The 23894-nt window shown below is 35.3% G+C and overlaps 2 protein-coding genes across 5 annotated transcripts in view; one reads left to right on the plus strand and one right to left on the minus strand.

Annotated features, from left to right (window-relative positions):
- The window catches only part of LOC136838480 (uncharacterized), a 135492-nt gene extending 117173 nt beyond the window's left edge, over positions 1-18319 (minus strand). Inside the window, exon 1 of the mRNA XM_067103447.1 lies at positions 17331-18319. The gene's annotated coding sequence lies outside the window, so the exon portion shown is untranslated. The remainder of the gene's footprint in view (positions 1-17330) is intronic.
- The window catches only part of LOC136838478 (uncharacterized), a 23976-nt gene extending 1153 nt beyond the window's left edge, over positions 1-22823 (plus strand). For 2 of the 4 annotated variants that reach the window (XM_067103441.1, XM_067103443.1), the window contains exons 2-3: positions 13848-13977; positions 21157-22823. In XM_067103441.1, the coding sequence (XP_066959542.1) occupies positions 13848-13977; positions 21157-22693 (1667 nt within the window). In that variant the 3' untranslated portion in view covers positions 22694-22823. Of the gene's footprint in view, positions 1-413; positions 495-13847; positions 13978-21156 lie in introns of those variants that run through there. The other 2 variants (XM_067103442.1, XM_067103444.1) reach the window with 2 other exon arrangements.
- The last annotated feature ends 1071 nt before the right edge of the window (positions 22824-23894 follow it).

Consider the following 23894-nt stretch of genomic DNA (forward strand, 5'->3'; position numbering starts at 1 on the left):
TTCTGACGAAAAAATACGCGGGTTTGAAGAGTTTTCTTTCATTTGTATAGCTGGAACGTATCGCTTTAATTAAAGCATGTACTTTTGTGCGCGCGTTACCTAACTATATAGCTGGTTACCAGTCACTTCTAAAGGTAAGCGCCTGGGGTTTCAATATAGAACTAAATAAATGAATAAGAATCACCAACCTCCATAAGAGAGCTTCCAAAGCACCAGGCCTTTGAAACGAAACCTACTTCCATAAACGGCTTGGTTCATAATGTCGGGAGTCAGACTATGGCTGAGCCTAACTGACTACTGGCAAAGTATCGGCATTAATACACTGTATATGGATATGCACTGCATGTATTGAGGGTACGAGAAAACACAATTTCCTTTACAGTGCTACTTATCTCATACGCCTTAATTACCTGTATTTCAGAAAATCGTGTCAATACAAGCGCCATACAACCGCTGGGAGCAACGTGACCGAACAGGGAAATAAAACGCAGTAGGTAAAATGTTCACCGTATACGATATCATTATTATTTTAACCGATTATAACCAAATTCTTTCATTATTCATTCGTTAGCGCCATTCGATGAATAAATGAAACGTCAGTCGCCTGACCGAAAACATATAGACCGTTTACTGCAGTTTCGCCGAAGTAACGTTAGGCCTATCAACTGCAACAATCAAATGCATTTCTTTCCTACCGCTGAGAACAAAACCAACTGTGACTCCGGATAGAGGAAAATAAACAAGAGTTTAATTGTCAATGGCATAAAAAGAGAAATAAAGAAAGGGTAATTTATACAACTACTTCATTTTCTATTCACCATCATCGGTTTAGATGAGAGCGTCACGGCAAGCCTTCGGACAGGTCTACACAAATTACCGTTCAAATCTTTCACTTTCGTTTTATAATTGTTTGGTGAAAATAAAAAGGGAAGTGCATTTGAATACGGGTAGTTACATAATAATACAAGAGAGAGAGAGAGAGAGAGAGAGAGAGAGAGAGAGAGAGAGAGATCCGTCAGGGAAATCAGACTTGGTTTACAGAAAGGCAGCTCATTCAATGTTTGAGTTATTTTCTCACGTGCACCAATTCTGCTACTAATTGCTTGACATTGACCATTTACTAAAGACATCAATTTCAGCTACAAGATACTAACTGCTCTCCAGTTACGTCTTTATTTTAGCTTCTAGTTTATGTACCAGCCAGAACCTACCGAGTTAACAGGAAATATCGATCGCAAAGGTATATGTTGGCCTTATACCTTCATAGCCTCCCAGAATGAAATAAATTTTAATTACTTGAAAATATGAAACGACAAAAGTTAATTCTTGGCTGAAAGCTCCTACACACGAACCAATCGGCTTCTACAGTTTAGACTGAAAACTTGGAAAAGTCTAGTAACTTTGCAGTATTCTGGCAAGTAAGCGAGTACAATTAGACGTATTCTCTTGATTTTAGACTTTGCCAGCAAGTGTTCACAATAAAATAGTAGGCCAAAAATACTGTACCCGCAGTTTCTGTCAGTGATCTATACAGTCAGTTTACTAGACCTGAGAAAAATCAACATTTTGAAATATTTTTTATCCTTAAACTGAGCAAGCTGGGTAGTTATGCGGTAATTAAGAGGATACAAATGCACATAAAGTGTTAGCTACAGACCTAGGCTACAAGGCACAAACAACATCAGTCACATTCTTTGTGTTGGATAGTCAGCTACTAGGCTTTTCCAGTAGCCAGCTACTCGACTTTTTCAGTAGCTAACTACCAGACTTTGTCAACAGCCAACTCTTCGACTTTGTTAGTAGCCGACTATTAGACTTTTGTCAGTAGCCAACAACAGTGCTAGACTGTCAGTAGCCAACTACTAGACTTTGACATTAGCCAACTACAAGACTTTGACAGTAACCAGCAACTAGATTTTGTCAGTAGCCAACAACTAGACTTTTTCAGTAGCCATATACTAGACTTTGTCAGTAGCAAGCTACTAGACTTTTAAGAAAGTTTTTAGTTTTTAAAATATTCTTTCACTTGAAAATCTAGAACCTTGGGAGTATGTTCCAGGTAGGAGGGAAGAATTCTCAGTTTCTTTCGTTTTTCCAGTCAACTGTGTTACCAAGCGTACTGAGGCCACATACACTTTCTGATGAAGGACCTCCGTCAGAAAAATTAATGGGTTTTATATCTCTCAGACCTCTATCAGAAACATTACTATTGATAAATTTTGCTTTTCACCATCAAACTCTCGTAGGTATATAGTTAAAAGAGGGAAAATTTCACTTATTGTGTTACAGCCAAATCATGTATAGAGTGTGTTGATTTCCTTTGGTAGAAATATGAAACTCCAGAAACTGCGTGCTGTGCTTTATTCCTATTCCTTTAGAATTTCGATATACACTGACTAACTTATTTACAGTTTTACAGTTATAGTAAACAAAAGATAAATACCATGAGTAATGTTACAATAGATTGATATTTACAGTAGAGTAGTTGTTGTTTTCAGATAACAGTATGTACACAAACAACTAAACAAGTAGTCAACATAAACATCCCCCTTTCTTTGGGTTTGACAAAAATAAGAAACTAAACAAACTGATACAACATAAAATAAGGAACAAGTAGGATACATTGTAAACATTAAAATATAAAAACAATAAATTATTCACCCTTCATCTTTTCTTGCAGACGAGCTGATCATCTTGGCAATTTAGGCATGTCACAAATAGGTTGATAGCTTGTTTGTTCATCATTAACGTTGGTTTCCCTCAATTTATTAGTTTCTTCCATTTCTAGTATTGCCGATGAATCCTGTGTAGTTGGACGGATATGAATTCTATTTCTTCTATAAGTTCCTCCTTCCTTTCCTTCAATTATATGGTGTCATATCTCTTGCAGTTTTATCATAATATTTCTTTATGGATTCTCTCCGGGTTTCCCTTTTTTGAGAAACTGGATTGTCATTGTTCATAATTTCAGGAATTATCGACCGTAATTTACGTCCAAACATCATCTGAGCTGGACCTTCCAAGTTAGGGTCTTGAGTTACGTGGTGTATTTCTCAGCTCTAGTAACGCCAAATATTGATCTTTTCCATCTGCATGCGTCTTCTTCTTATTTTTTACTATTCTAACTGCCGCTTCAGCCTTCCCATTTCCTTGAGGATGTCCTCGAGATGACATCTGTACTCTATACCCCACTCTTAACAAAAACTTTAAACTGAAACGAGCTGAATTGTGGTCCTCCATCGGACACTAATTGGGCAGGAATCCCGCATCTAGCAAACATCTTCTTTGATTATCGCTGTCACATGATTTGAAGTTGTTGACGTTAGAAACTCTACTTCAGTGAATGAGGAATAATAATCAACAATGACTAGATAATTTCTTCCAACAATCTCAAACAAATCTAATCCAATTTTACTCCAGGGTCTGCCTCCGTCATCAACATCCATCAACGATTCCTTCTGGTTTCGAGGTTTATACTGCTGGCAAAATGTCACATGAATTGACCATTTGCTTTATTTCCTCGACATCCCTGGCACAGAATATTGCATCTCTTGCTCGTCGCATCATGCTATCGCAACCAAGATGAGCTACATGAAGTTTCGTTTTGATGGAATTTCGTAGTTCATTAGAATCAGTATACAGTTCCCTTTAGAATGATGCCGTCTTGGTAACTCATGGAATCTCTAAAATCGAAGTAAGGCTTTAATACTTCCGGAATTTTGTCTTTGCGATCAGGCCATCCTTCCTGATTACAGACAATAATTCTTGCAGCTCTTCGTCGTTTGTGGTGGCGTCTCTTACTTCCTTTAAAATTGAATAGGGGTAATTTTTTCAGTGAATCTATCATCCTTACCAATGTGTCTCTATTTTCCTCTTTGGGGCAGGCCCTGCTAAGGGTATCGGCTAACAGCTTTTTCCGCTTTTGTACTGATATTCGACGTCACCGGTTCAATCTCATCATTAAAACTTGTAAACGCATTGGAGCTTGACTTAATGGGCTTTTTCGAGGATTGAAGAAAGAGGCTTATGGTCATTATGAACAATAACACGTCGCCCAAAAGTATACTGGTCAAATCGCTCTAAACCAAAAACCACAGCAAGAACTTCCTTTTCAATCTGAGCCCAGTTACGTTTCGTTTCTAGCTAAGGTCCTTGATGCGTATTCTATTGACGTCCTTCCTGCATAATGACTGCACCAATACCATCCTTTGCTGTCAACCTGTAATACAAGCAAGCCTTTACTTTGATCAAAATAAGCTTAGAACTGGTGTACAGGCACCTTTTCTTGATCACTGAGAAAGCGCGAGTGCACTCATCATTCCATTCAAACTTTGAGTTCTTTCTTGTCAGCTCTCGGATAGGTTCTAAATCATCAGCCAGATTGTAAAAACCTTGATAGATATTGCACCATTCCACAAAACCTCCGAATTCCTGAAATATCGGTAGGGGCAGGCATTTCTTTAATGGCCTTTACCTTATTTTCATCAACCGTCACACCGGATGATGTTAAACGATGTCCCATGAACGCGATTTCCTTTTTTCTATAAACAGATTTCTCTTCATTTAGTTTGATCTTTTTTTCTTGACAAGGCTTCTGTAGTGACTGAAGATTTTGTTCGTGATCACGCATTGCGTCGTGTTCCTCATTTCCAAAACCAACGACCACAATATCATCAGCTTATGAAGCAACCGTTAATTGTGCTAAAGAGATGTGCGAAGTTGGTTCTGAGAATGTTAATAAGGTGAACAATTGGAGAACCAAAACTACAGATGGTTCCTTTAATAAGGATTTTACGGACTCAAAAAATATGGACAGGTATGCCGTGAAGTGTCGATTTTGTGGAATGGTGCAATATCTATCGAGGTTTTTACCCAATCTGGCTGATGATTTAGAACCTATCCCACCGCTGCCACCATGTTGATTTCCTTTGGTAGAAATATGAAACTCCAGAAACTGCGTGCTGTGCTTTACTCCTATTCCTTTAGAATTTCGATATACACTGACTAACTTATTTACAGTTTTACAGTTATAGTAAACAAAACATAAATACCATATGAGTAATGTTACAATAGATTGGATATTTACAGTAGAGTAGTTAAGTTGTTTTCAGATAACAGTATGTACACAAACAACTAAACAAGTAGTCAACATAAACAGAGTGGGCAGTAAAAGATTTCTTGCTATGGGAGATAGGCCAAAAGCCAATCGCTGGGACCTTTGGGGTCATTCAGCGCTGAAAGGAAAACGGAGTAAAAAGGTTTGAAAGGTTTAACAGGAGGAAAACCTCGCAGTTGCACTATGAAACAATTGTTAGGAGAGGGTTGAAAGTAAGTGGCCGAAGGGAAACTGCAAAGAACCTCAAGTAATGCATACAGTGCACCGCGTGAGGTGTACTGACGGAAGTAGATTTTGTTGAAAAAATGTATAATGCTCGCTTAAATCGCGACTTTATAATGGTGATTTCTGATGTAACTTCTGTATTTACCAAAGTACGAGTTGGCGATTTACTGGCCTTTTGATCCGACGAATTAACAAGGCTTATTTTATCTTTAGCTCCTGACACAATTCTAGAACTTAAAATAACGTGTTGAAGATTGAAAGTTTTCCAGCGGAAATTACTACCTTCAAAAGTCTGGAATGGCAATGGGCAATCCCACAGTTCTCAGCAATCCATAGATGGAATTTTCTGAAGCAAACATTTTGCCAGCTCTTTTGCCTAAGGGTGGAGATTCTTAGATTTCGACATATTGATGACAAATTCTGTGCTTCGCCCATATCTGGACAAGTGAAATAATCAGGCACATTCCATTAAATTCATTGTTGAAGAAAATAATTGTATATTACCGTTTTTAGATGTTTTGGTGCGTACAAGGGATAGAAGCTTTGTGTTCATTTACAAGAAACATACCAACGTCTGTTCCTTATTCGAATCAACCTGAAATTGTAAAACCTGCTTTTTTTGGCATATTTTTAAGGGCTTTACGGATTTGCAACCCGGAAATCAAAGATGCGATTTTTGTTAATTTTCATGACGTGAGATTTAGGTTAAATACCCAAAATTTTTAACTGCCAAATCTCTGAAGAAAGATAACATTTTTTTTTTTATTCCGATGAGAATAAGGAACCTTTGATGAAATATTGTAACACTGGCATATAACGTGAATCTTACATTTACACAAAATTTACTGAAAACTTTACAGGTAAATGTTTTTAAGAATCCACAAAACTTTAAAATTTCACTGTCCGTAATTCCCCAAAACAAAATAGTGGTTGTATTTACATAATTCCTGGTGCTATGCTGGATGTAATAGCATATATCTATGTCAAACTAGTAGAAAATTAGTTTACCATATTAAATAATATCGTTAGTGCAGTTAGAACAGGACAAATGACAAGTGCTTTATTTGTACATATGAATGATTTGAACCTCTGTGTAGACTGAAAAACTCATCAAAGCTAATATTTTGGAATAATGTTGTTTAAAGAAATATTATTAAATCTGCTTTCATCAAATATTTAAATAACGTATGAATCTTAGTTCTGGTCTCTTTAAGCTAGGATAGATACCTGTTCAAAAAAATGTAGGTCTCTTTAAAACAGATAGTTACCTGATTAATGAAATGTAGGTCTCTTTAAACTAGATATTTACCTGGTTAATGACATGTAGGTCTCTTTAAACTAGATATCTACTGTACCTGCGCAATGAAATGTAGGTCTCTTTAAATCAGATAGTTCTGGTTAATGAAGTCTCTTTAAACTAGTATCTACCTAGGTCTCTTTAAACTAGATAACCTGGTTAATGAAATGCAAGTCTCTTTAAACTAGATATCTACCTGGGTAATGAAATATAGGTCTCTTTAAACTAGATATCTACCTGGTTAATGAAATGCAGGTCTCTTTAAACTAGATATCTACCTGGTTAATGAAATGTAGGTCTCTTTAAACTAGATATCTACCTGGTTAATGAAATGTAGGTCTCTTTAAACTAATATCTACCTAGTTAATGAAATGTAGGTCTTTTAGAATCTACCTGGTTAATGAAAAGGTCTCTTTAAACTAGATATCTACCTGGTTAATGAAATATAGGTCTCTTTAAACTAGATATCTACCTGGTTAATGAAATGTAGGTCTCTTTCTCTTTAAACTAGATATCTAAACCTGGTTAATGAAATGTAGGTCTCTTTAAACTAGATATCTACCTGGTTAATGAAATATAGGTCTCTTTAAACTAGATATCTTTAAACTAGATATCTACCTGGTTAATGAAATGTAGGTCTCTTTAAACTAGATATCTACCTGGTTAATGAAATATAGGTCTCTTTAAACTAGATATCTACCTGGTTAATGAAATGTAGGTCTCTTTAAACTAGATATCTACCTGGTTAATGAAATGTAGGTCTCTTTAAACTAGATATCTACCTGGTTAATGAAATGTAGGTCTCTTTAAACTAGATATCTACCTGGTTAATGAAATGCAGGTCTCTTTTAAACTAGATATCTACCTGGTTAATGAAATGTAGATATCTACCTGGTTTTAACCCTAGATATCTACCTGGTTAATGAAATGTAGGTCTCTTTAAACTAGATATCTACCTGGTTAATGAAATGTAGGTATCTTTAAACTAGATATCTACCTGGTTAATGAAAATGATATCTACCTGGGAAATGTAGGTATCTTTAAACTAGATATCTACCTGGTTTAATGAAATGTATGGAGAAATGTATGGAGGTACAAATGTCACCTTTTCGTGTTTGTTTGTTCCACTAATCGCCGGTTGACTGCCGAAGTGTTTGTAAACTATTTCCACTTACTACATGGCAATAATAACGCTTTTAAAACTGCCGCTTATATACGATAATGATGTTCTGCTCGCTAATGGCTTTAGTCATTGTTTAATGAGGTTTCCTTTTTATACCTCTCATTTCTTTGCTTTACATTGTACCCAGAAGATGTGTATGTAATACATGTATGTACCCGGCACCTGGTCCGTAAGTTTCACGTTTTTCAGTGGTTATCTATTTATGTATGTATGTATGTATGTATGTATGTATGTATGTATGTATGTATGTATGTATGTATGTATAATATATATATATACATACATATATATATATTTATTTATTTATTTATCACGTGCAGTTTTGTGATTTAATACATGTGTGTATGTATGTTTGTATATATATATATATATATATATATATATATATATATATATATATATATATATATATACATATATACACACACACACACACATATATATATATATATATATATATATATATATATATATATATATATATATATATATATATATATATATATATATACACACACACACTATCTATATATTATATACTATATATATATATATATATATATATATATATATATATATATATATATATATATATATATATATATATATATATATATATATATATATATATATATATATCAAATCATAGTACGACTAAGGAAATAGGCCATTTTCTATAATTTTCATCTTCATTCCGACGTTTCGTAATATCTTATTACATCTTCTGGGAATCTGTCAGTAAACATCATAAAATTATAAAACAATCTTAAGAAAATAAAAAAAGCACAAAAAAGACTAAACCTTACAAGTACAAAGATATATTTAAAAGCTAAGACCGCCGACCAACCTTCAGTTCAGAGAAAGGAAGACGACTGAATGACACGAGAGAAAACAGAAAGAGACAAGTCAACTAAGATACAATTGGATCGAAGAGGTTTGGGTGTTCAACTGGGGAAGAAGCTGCTTGATGAGCAACGACTCTAGAATGGGTAGTTCGTGAGGATTTTGCGTTTGCCCTATGATACAGAAACTGTTCTCTCGATATGAGTTTTGCAAACGTTTGCATGGTTCCTGATATTCGAATGCTCAGGGTTGGAGAGCCTACTTCCTGTGCGAAAACTTATTCCGCGATGAGAATCGATTCTGACCCTCAGTAACCTCTTCGTAGATCCCACATAAGTCCCAGAGTTACACTTTGGGCAAGTATATTTATATACTACATTAGAGGTCAAGAAGGGACTTAACCGATCTTTATACTTAAAGAAAGACCCAATGGTTAAGGGATTTTTTGGTATTAATTTAATACTGACTGCATGGCCTATTTCCTTAGTCGCCTATGATTTGATGTTGTCCTTGGTATTCACCTATCTGCACCTTTGTTATATATATATATATATATATATATATATATATATATATATATATATATATATATATATATATATATATATATATATATATATATATATATATATAAGTGTAAATATATAAATAAATAAGCAAATATATATACAGTCCATTTTTATAAAATTTTGTCATTTATGCACGCATGACTTTTTCTTACGTTCACAAATATTAAGCCACAAACATTGTTTAACATCCAGTTCACTGTACCTCGGGAATAACTTGCACCTGAGGAGAATTATAATAGATGTGTTTTGTCACTGTCAAGATTTGAGACATTGTTACAAACTTACAAACCATCATGGAGAGAGAGAGAGAGAGAGAGAGAGAGAGAGAGAGAGAGAGAGAGAGAGAGAGAGAGAGAGAGAGCGAGTTCCTGACTACAGAACCTCAATTTTGCAGGCATATGTACAGTAGAGTGTCAATATCAACTTATATCTCTCTTGATGGCTCACTGGTCAAAGTCACTGTCTACTGCTGTTTCTAAACCAGGCAACGGTTTGAATCCTGCCGGTGACTGCACTATCAATTAAGATGTCTTTTGGGTTTCAGCTATTCCCGAGGTATAATGAAATGGATGTAACCAATATTTATAACTATATATGTGTATATGTATATATATGTGTGTATATGTATATATGTATATGTATATATATTCTATTATAAAAATGAATGGATGTATGTATGTATGTATGCATGTATGTATGTGTACTTATGTATGTGTGTTCATGTTCCAGCATAACTCTGAAACGCATTGACCAATTCCAACAAAACTTGGTGTACATTTGACTTACTATCTCGAAAAGAATACTGTGGGGGTAACACATAAGGGACAATCAATGGCTTCCTTCAACGGAACTGGGGTCTGCCCGTGAAACAGGGCAGGTCACTCCCGTAGACTTAGTAACTTTACAAATGTATCACACATCATTTCAGTGTACAGGACTTACTCTCTGAAAAGACTGTGGGGGTAAGACATCAGGTGGGTTGGGAAGGGGATGAGAGAGAGAGAGAGAGAGAGAGAGAGAGAGAGAGAGAGAGAGAGAGAGAGAGAGAGAGAGAGAGAGTTTATCAGTCGTCATTCAGAGTTCTGTATACAGTATATATCTGTATATATATATATATATATATATATATATATATATATTATATATATATATATATATATATATATATATATATATATATATATATATATATATATATATATATATATATATATATATATATATATATATGTGTGTGTATGTATATATGTGTATATATAGTCATAAATTCTGTGTTATATCATAAATTTCATTATCATTGTTCAGGAATAACTTATACCCAATAGGCATCATAACTGATAGTGCATCGTCACCAGCAGGATTCGAACCACTGCCTGGTACAGGTGTATATACATTACTGGAGTCTATGTTATGGTGGTCATATATTTTGTTCCCTGTGCTTTACTTTATTTGATTTTCTTACATTTTCAGTTCTCATTATCATGATTTACCATTAAAATTTCATTTATATATACATACATACGCACATTATAATTATATATATATTATATATGTGTGTGTGTGTTTTTGCAAGATATTGCCATATGTTGCATGATTCTGTAGGCAGCAGTGCCTTGGAAAATGGGTTATATTTTAATGACTAATTTCCATTTCAATTACCGAGTTTGTGAGGTAACGGGAAGGACACTAATACTTGATATTCACAATATTGTCCTTGCAAACTATGAACTCATCACTATATTGTCCTTGCAAACTATGAACTCATCACTATATTGTCCTTGCAAACTATGAACTCATCACTATATCGTCCTTGCAAACTATGAACTCATCACTATATTGTCCTCGCAAACTATGAACTCATCACTAGATTGTCCTTGCAAACTATGAGACCATCACTATACTGTCCTCGCAAACTATGAACTCATCACTATATTGTCCTTGCAAACTATGAGACCATCACTATACTGTCCTTGCAAACTATGAACTCATCACTATATTGTCCTTGCAAACTGAGACCATCACTACACTGTCCTTGCTAACTATGAGATCATCACTATACTGTCCTTGCAAACTATGAGACCATCACTATACTGTCCTCACAAACTATGAACTCATCACTATATTGTCCTTGCAAACTATGAACTCATCACTATATTGTCCTTGCAAACTATGAACTCATCACTATATTGTCCTTCAACTTCAACTATGAGATCATCACTATATTGTCCTTGCAAACTATGAGACCATCACTATACTGTCCTCTAAACTATGAACTCATCACTATATTGTCTTACAAACTATGAGACCATCACTATACTGTCCTGTAAACTATGAACTCATCACTATATTGTCCTTGCAAACTATGAGACCATCACTACACTGTCCTTGCTAACTATGAGATCATCACTATACTGTCCTTGCAAACTATGAGACCATCACTATACTGTCCTCGCAAACTATGAACTCATCACTATATTGTCCTTGCAAACTATGAACTCATCACTATATTGTCCTTGCAAACTATGAACTCATCACTATATTGTCCTTGCTAACTATGAGATCATCACTATATTGTCCTTGCAAACTATGAGATCATCACTATACTGTCCTCGCAAACTATGAACTCATCACTATATTGTCCTTGCAAACTATGAGACCATCACTATACTGTCCTCGCAAACTATGAACTCATCACTATATTGTCCTTGCAAACTATGAGACCATCACTACACTGTCCTTGCTAACTATGAGATCATCACTATACTGTCCTTGCAAACTATGAGACCATCACTATATTGTCCTCGCAAACTATGAACTCATCACTATATTGTCCTTGCAAACTATGAGACCATCACTATACTGTCCTTGCAAACTATGAATTCATCACTATATTGTCCTTGCAAACTATGAGACCATCACTACACTGTCCTTGCAAACTATGAGACCATCACTATACTGTCCTCGCAAACTATGAACTCATCACTATATTGTCCTTGCAAACTATGAGACCATCTCTACACTGTCCTTGCAAACTATGAGACCATCACTATACTGTCCTCGCAAACTATGAACTCATCACTATACTGTCCTTGCAAACTATGAGACCATCACTATACTGTCCTCGCAAACTATGAACTCATCACTATATTGTCCTTGCAAACTATGAGACCATCACTATACTGTCCTTGCTAACTATGAGGCCATCACTACACTGTCCTTGCAAACTATGAGACCATTACTATACTGTCCTTGCAAACTATGAGACCATTACTATACTGTCCTTACAAACTATGAGAACATCACTATACTGTCCTTGCAAACTATGAGATCATCACTTTATTGTTCTAGCAAACTATGAGATCATCACATTATTGTTCTTGCAAACTATGAGATCATCACTATACTGTCCTTGCAAACTATGAGATCATCATTATACTGTCCTTGCAAACTGAGATCATCACTATACTGTCCTTGCAAACTATGAGATCATCATTATACTGTCCGCGCAAACTATGAGACCATCACTACACTGTCCTTGCAAACTATGAGACCATCACTACACTGTCCTTGCAAACTATGAGACCATTACTATATTGTCCTTGCAAACTATGATATCATCACTATACTGTCCTCACAAACTATGAGACCATCACTATACTGTCCTTGCAAACTATGAGATCATCACTATACTGTCCTTGCAAACTATGAGATCATCACTATACTGTCCTTGCAAACTATGAGACCATCACTATACTGTCCTTGCAAACTATGAGATCATCACTATACTGTCCTTGCAAACTATGAGATCATCACCATACTGTCCTTGCAAACTATGAGATCATCACTATACTGTCCTTGCAAACTATGAGATCATCACTATACTGTCCTTGCAAACTATGAGCTCATCACTATACTGTCCTTGCAAACTATGACATTATCACTATACCGTCCTTGCAAACTATGAGATCATCACTAATCCGTCCTTGCAAACTATGACATTATCACTATACCATCCTTGCAGACTATGAGACCGTCACTATACCGTCCTTGCAAACTATGAGATTTCATGATCTACGAAAATCTTCATACCTATTTTGGACAGGTATATGGATTTGGGTAAGCTCTTTCCTGGCACACCAAACGTTTCGAGAGCTGACCTGTCTGAAAAGCACAAATCTCTCGAATGTGTCTGGGGTATCTAATGGGCTGGAATGCTAAATTGCTAACTCCCAGCATATCTACTAATATGAATGTCGTAAGTAGCCTTACAGTTCTTCATTGGACAGGTCGGTACTGTTCTCTGCTGGCCCGCGTTCGAGTCTCCGACCGGCCAATGAAGAATTAGGGGAATTTATTTCTGGTGACAGAAATTAATTTCTCGTTGTAATGTGGTTCGGATTCCACAATAAGCTGTAGGTCCTGTTGCTAGGTAACCAATTACTTCTTAGCCATGTAAAATAAAATCTAATCCTTCGGGCCAGCCCTAGGAGAGCTGTTAATCAGCTCAGTGGTTTGGTTAAACTAAGGTATACTTAACTTTTTTTCATAACTAGCCCTCCCACCTTACCTGGAGCAACTATAACAGAAGGCTTACGTTTTACCTGTATTCTACAGATAGCGAAAAAATGAGGATGCACCTGCAACACCTCCTGAGATTTACGAGGCGGATTCATGCGCGAAGGTCCCTACGGAACTGTCTCTGTTTACTACTCGTGTGGATAACAGTTTATTTTCTAAGCTTCAGGTATTTTATGGAAACTTTTTTCTGTATAGATTGTTGAGCACAACATACAATTTTGTAAATTCAGTAGCCTATTATAATCCTAGCTTCTTGTTACAATGTGCCCTACTTTCAACTGCATATGTACAAAACTCAAACCTACACCTTACGATAAGACTTGACCATAATTACCATATTATAAACAAAACCCTAAAAAAATGTCCTTTACTCTGACAACATGTGCAATGCAAAATCCCTACAAAAAATTATGTCATTCACTCTGACAACACGTGCAATACAAAATCCCTACAAAAAACATAAGTCATTTACTCTGACAACATAAGCAAAGCAAAATTACTTGCCAACTTTTCACACACTTGTAATACTATTGAGGGGTATAATTATCTTTTATTCTAACAAATATGTAAAATAAAATTAGGAAAAAGGCAATAATGAGAGAGAGAGAGAGAGAGAGAGAGAGAGAGAGAGAGAGAGAGAGAGAGAGAGAGAGAGAGCCTAATTCACCAATCTTCATGTGCAAAATCCTGTAACCTTACTTTGGCTTATCGATTGAATGTTTCGCTATTATGGCCTTTGGTGCCTCACTGACCCCTACTGATGCTCCAAAGGTTTGATGCCAATTCCAGTGATGTCACTAATCCAGGAACTCTCATAAAATACCTACATCTATCAACGTTTTGATATCCGTAGCCATACATAAACCCTGCAATGCAGGATCTATCTATTAATATACAAACTTCATGGACAACCCGTGTGCAAATGAACTAAGTGATGTGGCAACTCGGGGGTCACAAGGAACAAGAATGAAATCCTTTTACAAAAACAGTTTGGTCCCTTAGGTTACTGTCACACAAGACAGGCTAACGAGTTCTATCGATCACGTGTGCATAAGCATTGCTTTCACTATTACTGATTTTATTTGAACTACATTTCCCTTTAGATCTGCATGAAATTGGAGGCACAGTTTCCTCATTGACAAAAGATTACATTAGAGACATTTTTTGCAGTCATGACATGAAAAAATGGAAAAATTGTCAAAAACAAAGCACAGATCTTTAATTCCAATTGGAATAAAATCATGTACCACCTGCCAATCTATCTGTATTCCTCGTCATATGACAACTCAAGGTCGTAGGCCATCTCTTCAAAACTGATTATATATACACTATTAGATTCAGATTTCCCACATTTTCCAGTAACTGGTAAAACCAGAAGTGTGATGCTGTTTGTGCCATACAACAAAATTCTGTTACCAGCTCAAGAAAAAAGAGACTGATCTGAAAAGTTATGGAAAAATCCCGTAGCTGTCAAAAATTACTCATTTCAGATCTCTATGGCCCAATTTCTAAGGGATTTTCACTGAAGATTTTACGTTATTACTGTTGTATCTGAGCAAACAATGGAGATAAAAAGATTCTCTAGTATGTTGAAGTACTTCAACCACCATGGGCAATTAGGAGACATCACGTCACTAATGTATCACTACAGTTTTTGATAGGACCCCCTCTAAGTGAGCAGTCTTGTTAAATGTGACGGTGCTTCCTGCTACATTAATGTTGCTTAAGAGTCTTCTCTATCTCTGTAATTGCCTCTTCCCCTGCATAAGGAAGCACTTAAAATACAGTCTTTTAGCTTTGATTGATCTCACATTTCACCTACTTTCCTCTTAACATGACCCAAGAGAGAATAAAAAAAAAAAAAGGACGCAGACTATTTATCTGAGGGGCAATGGGATCATGACTTCTTTGCTTGGATTTCATGCTGATTTTGACTGACTGTTTGACTGTGTGATTGGGTAGGTTCCTGTTTTAGCTGTAACCTCGCTAACCTTCATATTACTTCAAAGCTAGTGGTCAATGTAGGGCTCTGTATCGGGAGGAGGGTGGGGGTGGGGGTAAGCTGGTAATACCACTACTGGTGTTGGGCTGTTCTATCTCTCTCATGGTTGATGGGGATGGATGGCCTGTTCATTTATGCTGGTGCTAAGTGCTAGATATATATATATATAAATATATATATATATATATATATATATATATATATATATATATATATATATATATATATATATATATATATATATATATATATATATATATATATATATATATATATATATATATATATATATATATATATATATATATATATATATATATATATATATATATATAATATATATATATATATATATATATATATATATATATATAATATATATATATATATATATATATATATATATATATATATATATATATATATATATATATATATATATATATATATATATATTATATATATATATATATATATATATATATATATATAATATATATAATATATATATATATATATATATATATATATATATATATATATATATATATATATATATATCTATATATATATATATATATATATATTAGAAACTAGAAACTTCACTTTGGAGGTAACATACACGAATAATAGTGCTAGCAAACATTCACTAGCAAAGATAGTTTCATTTTCTAATCACGATGATTTCCCAGTACTTTCACTATCCTTAAATTACCACCTTTCAACTTTAAAACCCTTGAATAAACGCAGGGTATTTCCAGGGAAATCAACTCAGGACAAGTGACTTTGATACAGGAAAATGTCATCCAAACACATCACTGTGCTACTGACCTCTACGGTGGTCTGTGAAGCCCCAATCGTAAGGGAGGATGGAAGAACGTTAATCTTTGATAAGAAAATAATAGTATACAGCAGGGATGATAGTTCCAGTCTAGGAAATCCCTTACACATCCATTTCCATGTGTTGCAAATGTCATGAAAGCTGAAAACTTGAGTTTATAGCAACATGCTTAATGCAGTGCTACAATTTTTTTTATTGGGAGTCAAAATCGCCCACCACCATTTTTTTATAGTGAAGTTATATCACCTACGTGTGGTACCTGACAATACCGCTTCTTAAAACTAGACACATTCATCAAACTGAAATAACGTAATTTTATACCAAACGCAATCAGAACCCAAATGACAACTTCATCTCCAACTAATACATGAATACTTATATTCCATTACATGGACATCATTCTCATGGGAAGTGACAGGAAACTTACAAAAATGAAATAGTAAAAGCGTGTCTGGACACAAACTTTGTACGTGAGTGACAGCATTTTGACAGCTACAGAAACCTTTTGAATAAAAATTTCTGTTAACCACATGTTACACGAAAATAAAACATTGGGGTAGCACTTCTTTTATGATGAACAGTAACAATGCTTAAATTTACTATATTTCTTCACAAAATTATTAACACTAAATATTCTCTATATGTAAAAAAAATGAAAACTTCGATCTCAACTGACCTTCCTTTAACAACTGCCCCGAAAGTATCATGAAGCATCAGAATGGTGAACTTTCCAGTTTCCTTGAAGGCTGCCTTACTGCAGGACATCCTGAAGTCTTCATATGAATTCTTCTGGAAAGAAACACAGTTGTCATTATTATAGGTTTGGTATTTTTGCCTAATTGAAGCACAAGTTAATATAACTGGTGGAAAAATTAAAAATGTCATGTTCACAGAGGAAACCCAGAAAGGATTCGGTGAACAGAAATATTAAAAACAATGTTGCCCTTGACTCCAGAATCACTGCATTATTTTGGGAAACGGCAATGAACCAACTCCCTTTTGCAATTCTCACAGCCATTTCACTAGACAATTAGTTGTATATTCCATTTACAATAAGAGCTCGCATCAAAACGGTAGTGGTTCCACTATCATAAACATTTTCTTTGTAGATTTCCATAGCCTAAGGCAGGACTTCATAAAAAATACTTATACAGATCACCCACCTGTCCATTTTGCAACTTATTCCCTTTCTCTTGGAAGGGGGTTGCTGCCTCCCTCTCTGGAGGCATACGTTGGGGGTTCCGTTCTGACGGTGTGATAACTGAAAAACAGCGATTTTCGGGGCTTATCGGCGCCGAAAATAGCCGATTTTCGGTTATCGGTGCCTGCGTTAGGCATATATCGGCGCTAATACCCAATTACCGGCGCCGATAAGTTGAAATCAACGATTTTCGTCGCTAGACAAGCGCCGTAAAACCGGATCGCCGATAACCGAGCCCACCAATAACCGGGGACAATAATACATGCAATGTGAAAAGATACAGCAAAGCAACAGTTTTATTAAAATTATCATTACTCTCAATACCACTATTATTCAACTTTTGCATTTCACTGACCACAATACTTATGGTGATGTTCCATCCATCACTAAAAAAATTGGGGTGCTTTCAATGGACCCTTTTGGGGGATGTTTGTGCTTTCGCAGCCTATACCACAGTTCGCAAATCAGAACAAAAAATTTTCAAACATCTGGTTTGTAACCCAATTTGTTCATGAACAGGACTGTTCATTGACTGAGGTACCACTGTGTGTGTGTGTGTATATATATATATATATATATATATATATATATATATATATATATATATATATATATATATATATATATATATATATATATATATATATATATATATATATATATATATATATATATATATATATATAAAATACTATATAAGTATACACATGAATACCTCTCCCATCAACAGTACTCTCATATACACACTACTCCTATGATAGTGCTTTTTTTTCCAGGGCAAAAAGTTATATGCACATAACTGCACTAAATGGCAAAAGTGCAAACAAAAGCGCAACTGTGTGAAATGTCTGGACAGGAGACAATGTTTGAATGTTAGCTAAAATCAATACCTACACTCTGCCAGGTTGATTACACATCAATTGGATCGCCCCTTGGTGATCTCTTTGCTATTACGGGTATGGCTGCCACAGAGGAAAATATTTTGGAAACCAACAGAGGCCCAGGATCTAGGCCAGATACATAAGACAACTTCAGCATATTTAAGAAGCCAGTGCAACAAAGAAACTGGCATATGTCCTGAAAACCATCTCAAGCCTTACACCATCGTAGAGATCAATCCCTTTCTTGATACTGAGAAAATCTCACTCAGTATATCACATCTGTCTGCACAAAGGAGGTTTCCTTTACGTAATGGAAGTGCCCTCTTACTAGTATAATAGATTCTTCATTGGTACCTACATCAAGAGGGCCTTCTTACATTGCAGTACCCGGAAAACAGTCCACTCCTGACTATAATGTGCAGGACAGACTCTGACAGACAATTAATACCTCAGTCACATCACAGAGTGTATACAACTGAAAGAAGCAAAAGAATTTGCAAATTGAAGTCATTTTCATGAAACCCACGAGTCTTTTACATGTTAGACTTTTAACACAAATATAAATACACTTATTTGTGTACTCTAACCTACCCTATTTTTTTTTTATTTCATTAAAAAAAGTGGGCTGTTTCTTGTTTTAGCACTCAATATTTTCCAGGATTTCATACTAGGCCTTTTAAGTTTTTTGCATACTCTCTCTCTCTCTCTTACATAGAATACAAAAGTCTATATATTCCTTTAAAATTTACTTTAAAACAAAGCGTATGTGGTCTTGTCTTCATTAACAACACAGCATTGTTCTTTACTAGTTCACCAAGATACTGGCACTTGTAACTTCCTCTATTCCTATAAACATATTAATAAGTCAAAGACAAAATTGCAAAAAACTGTAAGTTAAGCTGTATTCCATTGAGTGAGGGTGACTTCTTAGAAAAAGAAAAGACAGCAGAACCTGCCACAATCACTAACAATTCCGATTTACATCTGTCCTTACATTCTGTGCAATTCCTGTTAATCCATCTTCAAATATACTGTAAACAAAAACAGGCTCTCATTTGACCAGAGATTAGTAAGTATATATATTTCAAATCCCAGAGCTGACACGTGTTAATAAGAAAACCTTGGAGCAATCACTGGAGGAAGCACTGAACAAAATCATAAACTTGTAAGTGTGCACCATCATATTATGAAATTGCATTTGTTAACACTCAGTTGGAATCACATATCTGAAATTGCCTCGAGTGTACAAGTAGTGAACATGCAAGTCAAATGGTACAGGGTACCCTCACATGAGGAGTTTTAGAAGTGATGATCCCATGCAAACCAATGCTGGAATACATGAAGGACTGTTAAGGTATTTTAATTCATAGAAATGAAGTGTGGATGCTGAATGGATATGTAGCTGTCAATGTAAAGAAGGGGTGAAGGAGAAAAGTGTATAAACAACGGTGATAGCAGAATGATCAACAGATGAAAGCATGAGTCAAGAGCATTCATGGAGGGTTTGATCATTTGGAGAAATTGGAACACAGTAGGCTAGTGAGAAGTGTGTATAATCCAAAGTTTTTGGGGAGAAGGAGGAAGGTAGCCATAAAGAGTGCTGACTATATTTAATGAAAGAGGAGTTGGAACAGAGCCTTAATGTCCAATAAATATAATATGACATGCAAGACATACATCATTGACATAGGATGTGTAACCTGAGCACACAGTTTGACTGTGACACTGATTCTTTCCCTCTAGCCACTCCCTATGTGGGAAAGTATTCTGTACTAATTTATTGAAAGCAGGATTCCCCACATTTATTTTATTACTAGAACAAAAGACATTGTAGCAGAACACAAATTTGCATTTAATAACTTATGCCACATGTAGCAAGTAATTGTTGTTACATTTGATTTATAAGCCTTCTTTTATAATTCTTAATTCAGTTATATGTCTTGTATTAACAGACTTAAGGAATATCAAAAGAAAATTATAACTTTTATACACTAAGCTTTGAAAAGCCTTCTGAAACTTGAATGACAAACTGTACAAGTAATTCCCTGGTTACCAAGTTACTTACAAGATACCTGTATATACATAATGAACTTCACAACACTTCAAGGTCATAAACTGAAGGTACACAGGACATATCATGATACACAAGTAACAGGTAATCTTTAATGTCTTTTTGTGCTGAAAAATTTGATGTCCTTTAATAGCGTATATGTGGAACCTTGGCTCAGATTAGGAGTATATAAGAACATAATTTTTGCAGATTAGGAGTATATAAGAACATAAGTTTTGCAGACTTAAAAATTATGTTCTTATGTGGGCTACAATTTTCAGCTTTGTTAAAAAAGTGAATATTTTCATTAGAAATTTGACATTTCAGAGAAATAACACTTAAAAAATTAACTTGCTAATATATTTTGCAGCATTTTAAAAAATTCAGACCTCTCTGGTGCTGACAAGAATTTCCAGCTACAAAAGTCCATGGAATCTCATCTCCAATCCAAAGCAGAGGCTCAGAGATCAAGCACCTACAAACTAAAAGAAGAGCAACCTGCAGCAGACAAATTCAAACTAACCTCACAGGATGGTCTGGTGGCACAAATTGAGGCAGAACTTCCCAACTTGGCGATAAAATACTGGCATGAGTACAAAAATCAAGGTCTATACGAGAAGAATGTTACATGTGCCAAATTACCCTACCCATACGACATTAACTTTAACAACAAATACTGGCAAGTCCTGAAAACCAGTAATGGTACCTTTCACCTGTATAGTGCTTATTATGATAATCGTACATTAGCCACAATGAAACCTGCCATACGTTTATTAGGCACAATAGATAAAATTTCTCCTTCAGTTAAAACTAACTGTCAGCTCTGGTTTGAAGGAAGACACGACCCAGTAATTTCTGAGGTCTGGGAATACAAATATATTTGGAATAAAGACTGGGGAAACTACAAAAATGATTTACAACAGCCCTACCTTATGGCCTGTAGAATCCCAAAGGAACATCATCATCTTGTACCAGTATCGGTTTCTCTTGTAGAAAAACCTTGTGAAAAGGCAACAACAAATCTGAAGGTGATTTATAATCTACCTTTATCAGGACTAAAAGAAGATTTTGCTGTCTGTGTCAAGGGACTTGATTTTCCTGGTACTGATCTAAGTGTTCGAATCACAGAGTGGCTTGAGCTCTTGTTTCTCTTAGGGGTAAGCAAAGTGTTCATGTATGATATTGAAGTTCATCCAAATGTTGCAAAAGTTCTGAATTACTATGAGAAACAAGGGCTTATAGAGGTGACTAAACTAACACTACCTGGGGAGCTTCCAAATATCGCTGGCCTGACACACTGGTTTCTCAAGTCAAGGGTTGTACATAAACGACAAAATGAGCTCATCCCATACAATGACTGCTTGTACAGAAACATGTATAAATACAAGTATCTAGCTCTTCTCGATACAGATGAGGTTATTCTGCCAAAACAAGTTTTATCATGGAATGATTTGATGGATACTCTGGTTATAAAGGCAAAGCAAAATTCAGATGTTACTCCCTCTTCCTACCATGCAAGAAATGTTTACTTTTGGGATACAACAAACCACACTCATGACTGGTTCCCAGACATTCCCCCTTATATGCACATGCTGCAACACGTTTATCGTGCTTACAACTACACCAAACCAGGAGCATTTATCAAATGCTTCCATGACACTGAAAGAGTAATTACACTTCATAATCACTTCCCCTTTGCCTGCTTTGGAGGATGCAACTCATTCCCTATTGACACAGAAGATGCACAATTACAGCACTACCGAGCTGACTGTGTTAGCGACTTGAAGAAATCGTGTTTCCGAGAGTATAAAAATCATACAGTGCTCGATACAACCATTTGGAGGTATCAAAAGGGTCTGGTAAGAAATGTGGAAAATACCCTGAGGAACCTTAATTTCTTTGGATAACTTTATCAAAGAACAAAGAACCAAAGTACTGTATTCTTGAGAACAAAATTTTTACTTATACTGTAGTACATGTCAACAACTGTATATAATTATGAATATTTTTTTTTAAATAAACTAAACTAAATGAAAAGAGTCTACTTGCATTCCTATGTACATTATCACCATCTGTACTGAGCAATCTAACCAAACCACTGAGTCAAAACATCTGACCAGCATAAACCTGGACCAAAAGGTTTTTCTTTAATAAAATTTATACTTTGTCAATTGCCTTGCAGTTCTTTGAAAATCTGATAATTGGTATAAAGATTTGTATAACTTCAAGTGTTGACCTGCATTCTCTGCTAATAGGGACTGGGTTATGTGGGCTATTCATTAATTATCCACAGGTCAAGAGAGAGCAGCAAATTCGAGGAGGAGGTCAATTTTAAGCATGGCGATCTTTTTGGTTCGAAGAATGTAATATTTCAACCATGGGTCTGGTCTGCTTTAATGGTTATCAGGGTCATTATTCCATGAAATCTATTATTTATTAAATAGGTAGGTTTTCAAGGTGCTAAATAATCATTGACTAGGATGGTTATGTTTGACCTGGTCATAGCAAATGCCGCTCTGGCTGCCTCATCGGCATCCTTATTTCTCTTTATGCCCAGATGAGCAAGATCAGACACATTTTTGCATTCACACTAACTTCACACAGTATGTGGAAGTAAACTAACTTCTTGTATACACACACATTTTTAGGGATACAGTAATAGTTCTGAAAAGCTTTAAGAGCACTTTTTGTGTCTCTGAAAAATTTGTGATGGCATATTTTTAATAAACTTTAGTGAATTTACAGTACTCTGTTCTGCTGTGAAAATAACACCACTGTTTGAAAAAGAGAATGGATTTGTTTTATTAGGTGAAGTGGCAACAAATCCTGCATTTGTCAGAAATTTGGAAAAACTTGTGTTAGTTGCTTACTATAGAACTTCACATCTTACATGGTCTACCGTATGATTTTTATGATGTTCAGGGGTTGCATGTAATTTGAGACATAAAAATGAGTACTGTACAGTACAATTACTGCCCTTAAAGGCAGTGGGAGGAGGAGGCAACTCCTGTTTTGGAGGAAATCTGACCCTCACATTTAACAATTCATTAAGACAATTAGCCCTAATTAAAAGGATTATGAAGTATAATTTCCTTGTCAGTAGAAATG

The sequence above is a fragment of the Macrobrachium rosenbergii genome, chromosome 5 (genome assembly GCF_040412425.1).
Source record: "Macrobrachium rosenbergii isolate ZJJX-2024 chromosome 5, ASM4041242v1, whole genome shotgun sequence".
Taxonomy (NCBI): Eukaryota; Metazoa; Arthropoda; class Malacostraca; order Decapoda; family Palaemonidae; genus Macrobrachium; species Macrobrachium rosenbergii.